General features: G+C 52.0%; 1 protein-coding gene across 3 annotated transcripts in view; it reads right to left on the bottom strand.

The window, feature by feature from the left end:
* Nucleotides 1-12632, bottom strand: part of LOC127229890 (voltage-dependent P/Q-type calcium channel subunit alpha-1A) — a 164928-nt gene that overhangs the window by 53949 nt on the left and 98347 nt on the right. For all 3 annotated transcript variants that reach the window (XM_051194965.1, XM_051194964.1, XM_051194966.1), the window contains exons 20-26: nucleotides 11829-11967; nucleotides 10175-10304; nucleotides 9305-9364; nucleotides 8687-8793; nucleotides 2513-2612; nucleotides 1473-1633; nucleotides 72-209 (exon numbers count right to left, since the gene is read on the bottom strand). In XM_051194965.1, coding sequence (XP_051050922.1) covers nucleotides 72-209; nucleotides 1473-1633; nucleotides 2513-2612; nucleotides 8687-8793; nucleotides 9305-9364; nucleotides 10175-10304; nucleotides 11829-11967 — 835 coding nt within the window. The remainder of the gene's footprint in view (nucleotides 1-71; nucleotides 210-1472; nucleotides 1634-2512; nucleotides 2613-8686; nucleotides 8794-9304; nucleotides 9365-10174; nucleotides 10305-11828; nucleotides 11968-12632) is intronic.

Below are 12632 nucleotides of genomic sequence, written 5' to 3'. Positions count from 1 at the left end.
CTTTCCCCTCCTCCCCTCTGCTCCCCGTTCCCGGGGTCCCCGGCCCCTGCCCTTCAGCGCGGGCCACTCACTGCGGCCAGCCCTCGCCCGTGGACACGGTGAAGAGCGTGAGCAGGGCCCAGAGCACGTTGTCGTAGTGGAACTCGTACTTCTTCCACTCCCGGTCCCGGGCCTTCACCTCGTTCTTCTCGTACAGGAGGTACTTGCCTCTGTCACAGAGAGCTGGTTAGAGCAGGGCGCCACCACCTCCCCAAGGCCTCTTGTGCCGCCTGGAGGCCCACAGCGCTGTCCCTGTGGGAGCCGAGACCCTGGCTTGAGTGTGGGTGTGGGGGCAGACGGGATGGGGAGGCAAACACAGGGACACAGCGTTCTCACACCTCAAGAGGCAACGGCTGCTGCTTTTAGAGCAGGAAGGAGTGAGTTCCAAACACCACCAAGAGTCTAGGATCCTTTCTGCATGGCAGGGCTCACAACATAGCCCAGGCTGGCTGGGAAGTCTGGCTCCTAAGAAGTGGGATGACAGGCCTGGGCCACTGCACCCGGGAAGCATCTGAACAGGGTTGCTCAGACAGGACCCAAGGAGGGACTACAGATCTGTGTAGGGACCACTGGAAATTAGGAGCGTTGGGCACCAGCAGTTGAGAACCCCCGATGATGGGCGGGATGCTCATGGCCAAGTCTTCTCTGCATCATGACTTATGGCTGCTCAAGCTTTACCTGGCTGCCAGGGAACTCAGTTACACATGTGTGTTTCCCTTTTAAAGCAAGCACGCCAAGGACACCTCTCTCTCTTTTTTTTTTTTGCTCCTTCTCTCTCTTGCTCCTTCTCTCTCTCTCTCTTGCTCGCTCTCTTGTTCTCTCTCTCTCCCTTGCTCTTTCCCCCTTCTCTCTACCTCTCTCCCCTGCTTTCGGTTGGCCACCAGCTACCTCCCCTTTCTCTCCCCTCTATCAATAATCTCCATGTGGGCGCTGAGTCTCGTGTTTGTGTTTCTTAGGCAAGAATTATAGCAAAAGAACAACAAGGAGAATGGCTTAACCTGGTTTGTGGACTCTGAAACTGCTTCTCACTTGCTTTCATGAGACTGGGTCTATCTGTGTAGCCCAGGCTGGTCTGGGCTGGGGTGACGGGTCTGTACCTCACATCACTCAGGTTTTTATGTCCTCCTTGTTATTATTTTTAGTGCCAGGGAGTAGACCTGAGCCTTATTTTGTACACGCCAAGCATGCACAATATTTTTTGAGACACGTGCTCACTCTGTTTACCCAGGTTGGTCTCAAAACTCAGGGCGATCCTCCTGCCTTAGGTTGTAAGTGCTGAGGTCCTAGGTGTGTCCCACCACACCCGGCTTTAAAAATCTCACTCTAGTCCCGAGCTGACTCGGAGTCATTGCTCTGCCTCAGTGTCCAGACCACCGGCCCAGTCCCTCACCCTCCCCTGCCTGCCACGGTTCCCAGGCATCAGGGCCACCCACCGACAGTCTCTCTCGAACTCCTTGGACTCATCGGTGCAGTGAAAGAACTTGCCCTTGAAGAGCTGCACAGCCACCACGGCAAAGATGAACATGAAGAGCATGTATACAATGAGGATGTTGAAGACGTTCTTGAGGGAATTCACCACACAGTCAAACACAGCCTGCGTCAGAAGAAGAGGCGTGAGGTTGGAAGCGGGGCTGCCCCTCCACACCCGAGGCATTTGCAGGTTCTAACAGCTGGGTTGAAAATATTGGAAGATGGACTTTTCCTCACCCTTGTCCTCTAACATCAGTATGGTGGCTGTGCACACAGTAGGTGTCTTGTTCCAGGCGCCTCGTAACCATTTTTGGACAGGGTCTCATGTAGCCCAGGTGAGCCTTAAAAGGATTTTCTAATCCTCTGCCTCCACCACAATTTGAATCACTGGATATGGAACCTAGTGCTTTTTGTACACTACGTAAGTACCCTGCCAACTGAGATACAATCCCATGCCCCACTTTTGTTATAGTTCTGCTATCCTGGAACTAGTGCCACCTCACCTAGGGTCTACTCTGTCTCTGTGCTGCTGACCCAACAAAAGGAGTCCTGACCTGGGGCAGATTCTGCCAGCCAACCCCTTTTCTGCCATCTGCTGGACAAGCCTAGTAAGTACACCCACATACAAAGGCTACAAGGCAATGTGTTTTTTTGTTTGTTTTTGAGACAGGGTTTCTCTGTGTGGTGCTGGCTAATATGGAGCTCACTCTGTAGACTAGGCTGGCCTTGAACTCACAAAGATCTACCTGCCTCTGCCTCCTGAATGCTGGAATTAAAAGTGTGTACCATCACTGCCTGGCTACTTCAATGTGTTTTGTGACAGCGGTCCCCTGTGGATCCAGGCCAACCTTGAAGTTGAGGCTGTTTTCCCTTAGCCCCCAAGTGTTGGGATTCCAAGTGCGCACCATGGTGTGTTTCTCAGTGTAGTGTTCTGGAGCAATGTGCCACACCATTCCATCTGTGTGGTCGGCCCCTGGGGCCTCTCCCCACCCCCCAGTCTCACCTTCAGCTTTGGCAGCCGCTTGATGGTCTTGAGAGGTCGTAGCACCCGGAGGACTCGTAGAGACTTAATGGTGTTGATGTCTTTTCCTTTGCTATTGCCACTGTCGGGGGATGCCAGGATTGGGGAGGGGAAGAGATGGAGTGGAAGTCAGGCTGGGGAGGGGCCCATGTGGTCCCACTTGCCTGGCTCAGGTCTGGGATGAGCCAGGCACATCCCATTCTTTTCTGATGGATGCTCTAGTTTGGTCTGGAAACCACGAGGCTTTGAAGGGGTCCTGAGCCTCTGAAGACTTTTTTCCCCATTTTTTTTTCTTTTTTGTCTGTTTGTTTTGGAGACAGTGTCTTACTATGGGGCTGTGGCTGGCCAGGAACTACAGAGCTCCTCCTTCACCTGCCTCCCAAGTTCTGGGATCAAAGAGTGCACCACCAGTGCAGCCTTTTCTATCAACTCTACCACTGTTCTTTGTAGCCTACCTTTTGACCTGGAAGGCTGGTGCACTGTTAGATGAGATCTACCCCACAAGTCCCCTAAGATGAAGGACACAAGTGACTAGGGGCTGGTCCTTTCAAATGCCAACATGGTCTCAGCTCTGGTTGCTACCTCAGTCTGTCAAGGCTGCCATCTATTTCTGCCAGTGGCAAAGACTAGGGCTTGTTGGGCTTACCCACGGAAACGCCAAAGACACAGGGGGCTCTTAGCTACCCACGTTGGCTCCCTAATAGGGTGGTATGGCAGGGGGCTATCAAGAGCTTGAGGTTAATGGGCCCCTCGCCCCCTGGGCCCAAACACAAATCCTAGTCATATTTGTCTGCTGTCTTCACGTTCAAGCCCCAGAAGGTGCTGTTCCAAGTATCTACTGTTCAAGGGTGGGGGCACCTTTTTATGTCAGACTGTATCACCTCACACATCTCTCTACTTCCTGTCTTTTCACACACACTGATCACCATTCCATTCTACAGAGGATCCTCCCCAAATCTGAGTTCTTAAAGAGCAAGGCAGACTTTTTGGTTTGGCATGCCAAGGCCCTTTGCAGTCTAGCCCAACCCACTGCTGCCCGGCCTAACTTCCGGTCACAGTCCCTGGCTTCCTATGAAACGTTTTTCTTTTGCTGTTCTTGAAGACAGGGTCTTACAGACAGTGTAGGCCAGGCTGGCCTTGAATTCAGCAATCTGCCTATTTTTTGTTTCCCCTTCTGAATGCTGGGTTAAAAGGTGTACAACATCATGCCCTGCCAAAAAACTTGTTTGTTTTTAGAGATGGGGTTTCTCTGTGTAGCTCTGGCTGTCCTGGAACTCACTCTGTAGACCAGGCTGGTTTCAAACTCAGAGATCCGCCTGCCTCTCTGCCTCCCAAGTGTTGGGGTTAAAGGTGTGCGCCACTACTACCCAGCCTTGATATTTCCACTTACACACTTTTGTTCACTGATCAGTGTTTCTTATTTCTAACTGCTTGTTATGTATTAAAGAAGAACAATTACATATATACAAACATATGCATATGTGTATGTGTGTGTGTGCATATATTTTTTGTTTTTGAGGCAAGGACACAATATGTAAATCAGGTTAACCTGAAACTCAAGATTCTCCTGCCTCTGTCCCCAAGTGCTAGGTGTGCTACCACAGTGGGCTAGAAAGATGTGCCAGGCAGATGCTCCTCATTGCCACGGCCACCTCCTCCCTGGATAGCCCATTTTCCACACTGCAGCCTGCTCTGGTCATGGTAAGTAACAGGACACCAGCAAGAACAAAGGTCACAGAAAAAAGAAGGCCAGCACCAACATGGCTGTGAACGGGGCACGGGAGACAAGACAGAATGAGAGAGAGAGAGAGAGAGAGAGAGAGAGAGAGAGAGGCACTTTACCGTGTACTGCTCCTGGTGAGGTGGCGTCGGAAGGAGAGACAAATCGTGAGTGGCCTCAGAGAGAACACAGGACACACACAGACACACATGGGCCCACTGGGACCCCAGGGACCAGAGGAGCCAGCCCCTCCTCAGTCTCTGCACTGGGCAGGACATGGCCCTGACAGAAGCTCAAAAAGGCAAATTTTGAAGGAGTGAGGCAGCCCTGGGGCTTCCTATTACCCTGGGTGAACTCGACACTCGGTCACTGCCAAGAGCAGGATTGCTTCCTGCAGCGGTCCTGGTACAGGGGCCCAGCTTGCTGTAGCTGAGGTTCAGGGGGAGAAAACAAGAGGTTTGAATGCTGCCTTGACTGCCAACAAGCTTCATCTGGAAAATGGGCTTGTCTTCATGATGCTTCAGTATCAGTAACCTCCACCTTGGCTTATACTGACTCATGTCAAGATGTAGCCTAGGCTGGCCTGAACAACTGATTTTCCTGCCTCAAATTTCTAAACAGCTAGGATTAGATGTGTGTGTCACTCTGGTGGATGAAGTTGTCTGGAAGGAGAGTTGCTGCTGACATAATCCAGAGCATCACACATGCTAGGTCAGCATTCTACTGCTGAGCCGCCCCCAGTCTCTCACTGGGGGATTCTAGGCAGGGGCTCTATCTCTGAGCCACACATGGAGATTTCTCTTTACATTTTATTTTGAGATAGGGTCTTGCAAAATTTTCTGGCAGTCTTTGACCTTGCGATCTTCCTGTCTCAGCCTCCAGAGAAGCAGGGATTCTAGGCATCACATTATGCCTAGTAATTTTGTTTTCTCAACAATGATTGGCTTAATATCTACAAATATCTCTACCGAGCCTGAGGTTCCGGGCTTTCAGACCTTCCTGTAAGTCTACAGGCCCTTCCCCATGGGTTTTAGCGATGCTTCCAATGGAATAGACATCTATCTCATCTTTTGTTTGAACCCAGAGTTCCTGAACACCAGGGTGGCACTACCACTGAGCTCCACTGCCCTCCCAAGACTTCCCCTAATGTGCTACTGAGTCTCGTGTCACTGCAGTTACCTGCAGGAGGATGGCACCACTGTGCCCATTTTCCAGATGAGGAAGCTGAAGCCCAGACAGGGAGAGTAACTACTCCAAGGGCACAGCCAGAAAGTGGCAGACTGAGATTCAAACCCATGTGTGTGCGTTTTGAGCCTGAACCTTCCTTCTGGGACAGGGCTGTTGAGGGTGTGGCTGGCAAGCCCCTTCTTTACTTGTGGGGAGTGTGGCTTTGAGGGTGCATGAGTGGCTTGAACAAGGCACCCTCTGCCAGCTCTGCAGGCCGATGACCTGCCCTGGGGGGGAGGGAGACAGTGGCACTAGGTGGACTCTTGGCAGTGAGGGTGCGATCATGATCTAGCAGCTACTGTGACATGTCAGCTGGCTGCTCCAAAGCATGGGCACTGAGCGTGAGGTCCCTCATGGCGACAGCATATGAGATGGCTTGTTAATGACGGTGCATGGAAGGTGGAGCATGGTTAGTGGACAGAGAGCACACGTATGCACACCCACATCTATACCTACACAGATCACACATACAGATATGGGTGAGGAGAGCAGGGTGGGATCGTTCAGAGGGCTTCGGCACAGGCAGGCAATCAGAGTCCTTGCCTCAATCCTTCATACCCAAGAAGGGAGCAGCCTCCCTCCTTCTCATTCTGCTCCTTGGCCTCCCAGACCTTCTCGACAGGCTGTGGGCCTGGATTCCATTCCGCACACACCCCACTGCAGCCTCAGTTTCTCAGCTGTAGAGTGGGGATCACTATCCTGGAGCAATGGCATCTCAGATGACACACAAGGCGCTCCCTCTCATTTGAGCCTGCTGCACAGGGAAACTGAAGCACTGAGAGGCTACCACACTTGGGAAACTGTTTCTTCTTTCCTCCCTTTTCTTAGATACTTTTACTCTGTAGCCCAGGTTGGCTTTAGATCAGCAATCCTCCTGCTTCAACCTCACACTTGCCACCACACCCAGCTGGAGGTACTACTCACTCCTGCTGGGCTTTCCACCTTATCTGTGAGTAGACAGGCTCATGGGACAGACAAAGAAAAGGAAGGCAGCACACTGACACCCTACCACAACATCAACGAGGACACAGTAAGCAAAGAGTCCACAAGTTAGGACACCCCCGGCACAAGTGAGCAGAAGCCTGCTGCTGGGAACTTGGGGACAAGGGAGGTTCTGAAGCTTCTCTTGGGAAGCCAGTGGCAACTGTCACCCCTGCTGCTGGGTATGCAGGAGTGGCTTAATCAAGGCGCTGGCCAGCTTGCACTGAGCTGCAGTCCTGTCTTTGGTGAAAAGCGGCAGGGCTAAGTGGATTCTTGGCAGTGAGGTAGGGGGTCAGGGGGTCTCCTCTCCCATCCCACAGCAAGATCCACAATTCCAAGTTCTTCCAAAATTCCAAGAGAATCCTTGGCCCATACTTTCAATGCCAGTCTCTGTTAGCACTGCCAGCCTGCACAGGCACATGGACACCCCTGGTCTGACCTTCTTTTGCACAGGAATTGGAAAAAAGAAGTTAAAAACAAGGAATTCTAGAAGCATAGGGTAGCACTATATCTGCACTGAATTCATGAGAACATTAAAAACTTGACTCTAGGGCTGGGAGCACCGCTTGCGGCTCGGTGCAAAGGCCCCTGGCTCCACCCTCAGGACCAGAAAAAAGAGAAGGGAAGAGAAGAGAATACAAGGAGGGCAGGGAGAGAGAGGCAGGAGAGTAGATAAGAAGGAAAGAGGACTAGGAGTCTGGCCAAGTCAGGCTTGCAGGCTATGGAAACACTGCTTTATGTCTACCACAACCACAGCTTGCTGTGCCCCAGGGGGCAACCTGGGAGGGCCTATTGTAGCCCTTCACCTGCAAATTGGTAACAGTCCAGGCCCTCTGTGAGAAAACAGGCACCCAGTGCCAGGTGAGGGAGCAGGCTGAGAGGCCATGCCTATTGAGGACAGCCAATGAGACAGCTCAAAGAAACCCTCAGCTCTGTCTCTGTGCTGGGTGAGCTGGGTCAGGGACCCTGTACATCCTTCCTTCCTGGGAATGACTCATATGATAGGCACAGCTTTGGTTCCCAAGATAGATTTCTGGACAAGGAGCAAGTTAGGTCTCTCCCTAATATAGATGTCTGCGGTGGAAGATGGCCTGTGGCGCATGCTGCCAGGGATCTCAGGGCTCTCTGGCCAACTAGACCTAAACTGGGCTCCATCTTGGGCTGGCAGAGCTCATGTGCCTTTGAGAATGGCCAGAGACACGAGATACCACATTAGTGGATGTACAGACCTCTGGTGACACTCTGAAATGACCATTCTGAACTTAGGCACCATCTTGGAATGATGGTGAGGTGTCAGTTAACATCTTGGAATCGCTTCTTATCCCTTGAGCATTTGAGATGGCTTTCTAGAACTCAGCTGCCATCTTGGGATGGTCATTTGCTTCTTGAGCACCATCTGGAAATGATTTTCAAGAACCTGGACTCCATTTTGGGATGGCTGCCCAGACCTAAGGAGTCATTTTGGAATGGCTGTCTAGAACTTAGGCACCATCTTCGTGGGCACCACCATTGCCAGGCCGAGGCACCATCTTGCAATGACCCCTAAACTCTGTAATTTCATCTTGGAATGACAGCAAGAATTCACAGGTCATCTTAGAATGGCTGCCCTGCTCTCCAGCACCGCTATGAAGTAGGTGCTAGTTTGGAATGGTAACTCAGAAATTGGATGCCATCTTGAAATGGTTGCCATTTTAAAATGGTCATTCAGAAACTGAGAGCCATAGTTGAAACTACCACCTCTAACCCGGATGTGGAGTGGTTCCACAGTATATGACTTTGCTGAGGGCAGAGCATCCTAGCAGCCTCAGGAGGACAGAGACACACAGAAGTAGAGCACCAGGCGTATGGTGAGTGCCTTGGGGCACAGGTGGGATGGGGATCTCATGCACACTTGCTTTATGACTGTCTTTTCGGGGGTAACCCAAAGAGACAACACGTAGGGGGGTTGTGGGGAGGGAGATGAGATGTCCCCAGAGGCAAGAGGACCACAAGCAGCACAGCAAGTGGCTGCCACCTTGCTGTGGGAGGAGCGGAAGGTGGCTCTGGTCCCTCCCTCCCTCCCTTCCCTAGTGGTGATGGCATGCACAAAGCCAGTTGCAGCTCCAGTGGGCATACTCCCACCCCTGCTGGCCCATAGCTCTCATTCCCATCTTGGAACTCCAGAATATGACCCACATCTGACAGCAGTACTCAGACTGGGGGTGGGGGAGCCTTGCATGGAGACTTACGTGAAGGCAAAGGCCACCAGGGCCCCACTGACCACTATAAAGTCCAGAATGTTCCATAGGTCACGGAAGTAGGCCCCCTGATGCAAGACGAGGCCCAGGTCGATCATCTAGAGGGAGAGGACAGTTTGCTCAGAGCCCTCAACCTTCTCTAGGACAACACCCACCTGGGGACGGAGGGGCTGGCAGGACCTCATATCACAGATGGCAGGTGGCCCATTGGAGGAAAGGGAGCCTGGTTTGACAGCTCTCAAGTCTAAGTCTCATAGTATGCTTTGCCTCAACCCCACAGGACAGCAAGCATCAGCAAGACCTGTAGATCCTGTATCTGGAGCCTCCCAAGTTGCTGTCCACCTCTTACTTTCTCCGTGATCTGTGGTCGCTGCCCTCATCATGGCCTCCTCGGTCCCTGACAATCCCCTCACCTGCCAAATGCCAGAGGGTGCTCAAGAGCACTCAAGCAGAGTCCCAGGCACGGTCTAGCCTTACCTCCTGCTCTTACCTGCCCTCCCCCTCCCCCTTCCTCTCTCCATCACACTGTCTGGTAACTGCCCCCACACACACTTGGATTGAACCTTTCTCCTCTCTGAAGGTCTGTGGAAGTCCCAATACTGTTCTTACCTTGATCACCATCTCAAAGGTAAACACGCCTGTAAAAACATAGTCAAAATACCGCAGCACCTGCAGGGACAAAGGGCAGGGGAACCCAATCACAGGCTTGCTCCAACTCCTGGTAAACCTACCAGTGCGCTCTGGGATGTGGGAACCCTGGAAATTCCGCAGAAGCAGAGCTTTCACCTCCCAGGCAGGATTAAAGATGTGTAGGTTGTGAACAAGTGTCCAGCAGATGGCAGCAAGTCTTACTTTCTTACCCTGCTGAAGGTTGGTTACCAAGAGTGTCTTTCTCATGTACTCCAAGCCCCTTGTGGACTAGGAGGGCCTTGGAGGAGAGTCCATTCCATCTTGGGGGTGACTGTCCTTAGGGTGATGGGGTGGACTGGCCAGTGTCTATGACCTGGACTCTCCTGTTTTCAGGAGCATCTTCTAAACTCTGGGGCCACCTGGGCATCTGGCTCTCTTTCACTTTGAAGGTACCACTCAGTCCGAGATGATGGACCTTCCTTACTCCACTGTCCTGCCCTGAGTGCTGGGCTTTAGTTGTTTCTGCCTGGATTAGCAAAAATGGCCTTTGTCCCTGATCCTAGAGCCACCGAGGACACCGTGTGTGTGTGTGTGTGTGTGTGTGTGTGTGTGTGTGTGTGTGTGTGTGTGTGTGTATTGGGGGGGGTGAGGTGGTAGCTACATGTTCAACAGCTGGTAATTACTGAACATGACCAGCAGAGGGTGGTCATGACCACCAGAGTCTGTCTGCTTCCAATCCTCCATAGCTCCTGCCGTAGGGTAAGACCTGCTGGCCATGTGAGGACTGGGTGTGGCTCAGAGGTAGAATCCCTCCTAGAATCCCCCAGTGAGGGCAGAGCTGGGACTCACATTGTTGCGGGGCGCGTTGGGCTGCACAGGGTCCTCAGCGGCCAGCGCTATGCTGCTCATGGCAATGACCATGAGGATGCACATCTCGAAGTAGCGCAGGTTCAGGATGTAATGGCACAGCCGGCGAAGGCTGTGGGCAGAGCAGGGAGCCACTCAGACTGCAGGCTCGTGAGCTCTCCCCTCCTCTCACCTACAGGGCCACAGTCCCGTTTTACCGACCCACCCTAACCATCTGTCAAGGACTCTCGATGACTGAGGCAGCCGTGCTGCCGTGGAAGAGCTCCTGCCCTGCAAACAAATGGAGGACTTGGCTTCCCAGGCTGTGGAATCACTGCCACCAAAGATTCTACAGGACACAGAATAACTTCATTTATTCCTTCTCTTGATTACATTATTTATTTGTGTGTGGGGTATGGTGGTTGGGCCAACGCTTGCCTGTGCAGAGCAGAGGACAACTTGTGGGAGCTGATTCTGTGAGCCCTGGGAACCGAACTCAGGTTGGCAGGCTTGGCAACATGTGCCCGACCCACTGAGCCACCTCAAGGCTAGGTTTTCCACGGGTGAAATACTCTAGTGTCTAAAAAAAGAAGCCAGTGTGGTGGCTCCTGTCTGTAATCTGAGCCTAAGGGAGGCTGTGGCCGAGGAATCACTAAGAGTTCAAGACAATCTGGACTATGGCATGAGTTCAGGGCCAACGTGATCACACAAACACACAATGAAACACACACGCCAGCAAATCACACACAACAAATCACACAACTGAAAAAAGACATATACACACAAATACAACATTAACAACACATGTGCAAAACAAAGCAAAAGACAAGTGTTAAGGAGACATAAAGGTGCTGGCCCTGCTAACCTGGGGCCCAGTGTCCAATCAGTGGGACACACGTGGAGATGGAAGGAAAACAGTGACCAATGATTCCAGAGTGTCCTGACCTCCACACAGGAACCATGCGAGCACACATCACAGACACCACAATGACAAATAAAACTAGAAACAAAACCAAAAGCCAATCCCATCACTTCCACCACCAACAGGAAAACTTCTGGGGCTGGGGCTCCGATGGTGGAATGCTTGCCTGGTCCATCCCCAGGACCACCGGAACAAGCAAACCCTGGGGCCATTGGAAGCAGCCTGATCTGGCCCAAGCTCTGCCTGCACTCACTGGACCAATGCTAAGAGGCTATTCTGAACTTTTAAAAAATGTATAAAGCACTTAGAACAGCACTGAGCATTAACTGACACTTAAACATTTGTTTAGTAAAGGAGAAAAGCTGAACTTGAAAAGTGGATGTGCAGGGCCCAGAGCCCACATCTTTGTGAAGCAATGGTTAGGCACAGGATTCAGATGCATGGCTGACACACAGGTTGTTCAGGCTCTGTACTACACAAGGCAGTCATTTCTAAAGGTCGCCCCCTCCCAGCATGGCACCGGTGGGCATTTATGGCAGTGGTTTTCCACCTCATGGCAGGGAGGGTCTTTTCCAGGGCAGTATATGACCAGAAGATTTCATCTTCTATGAGTGAAGCAAGAGGGTCCAGTTTCCTGTTCCCGAGGGCTTCTGCAGACTCAAGAACACGTCTCCCACTGTGTGCCCAGCCTGCCCTCCCTGCCCTGGGGAGCCTGGCCAGGCCTCTGCTACTCACGGATTGGTGGTGGAGAGGATGAACATAGAGCTGTAGGGCGGCATGGGTTTTGGGCCGTCCTCCCCAGGGTCTGCATCCTCTTCCTCCTTCTTCTCTTCCTCTTTCTTTGGCAGTGGGTCTGGGTTAGCATTTTTGTTTACTGTTGGGACAAGAATAAACATGGGTTCCTCCATGATTTCCCACAAAGCTTTGGGCTCCTGGTCATGCCTGGAGCTGACACTAAGCACAGGACATTTGAGAAAGAGCTTCGCGTGCACCAGGCATTACCGGACCCTACGGGTTTGGTGCCCATGTTCTCCATCGGGCAGAAGGAATCTAGGCACAGAGAAAGTGAAGTAGCCAGTCTAAGGCCCACACACTGCGAAGCTGCAGAGCTGTTTGTTGTTGAACTGGGCAACCTGGCCCAAGAATGCCAGTTCCCAAACATTCTAAAGGGTAATGGCGACTCTGATCCCTTTAATTTTTTTTTTTTTTTTAATGTGACTAGGGCCTGCATGCGGCAGCTGCCCATAGCCCTGCTTCATAGAGTAGAGAACTCAGACCCCCGTGAGAGCACCCAGTCCTGACTGTGGCACCTTTCCCCTGGGCAGGCTCTTTAGTCCTGTGTGGTTGACGGTGGATAGGCTGAGCCTCCCTGGGGTCTGTTTCTTCAGAAAATTAGTAAAACCAGCACATTATCAAGACCCAACACAGTGAAGTCAGGTGTGGTGGCATACACCTGTAATTAGTCACGTCTAGTTTAAGGCCAGCCTGGGCTACACAGCGAGACACTATCTCAAAACACCAACTCACTCCTCACAGGAA

The sequence above is a fragment of the Phodopus roborovskii genome, unplaced genomic scaffold, assembly GCF_943737965.1.
Source record: "Phodopus roborovskii unplaced genomic scaffold, PHOROB, whole genome shotgun sequence".
In the NCBI taxonomy this organism is placed as follows: Eukaryota; Metazoa; Chordata; class Mammalia; order Rodentia; family Cricetidae; genus Phodopus; species Phodopus roborovskii.
This window is presented reverse-complemented; position numbering and strand designations above follow the sequence as displayed.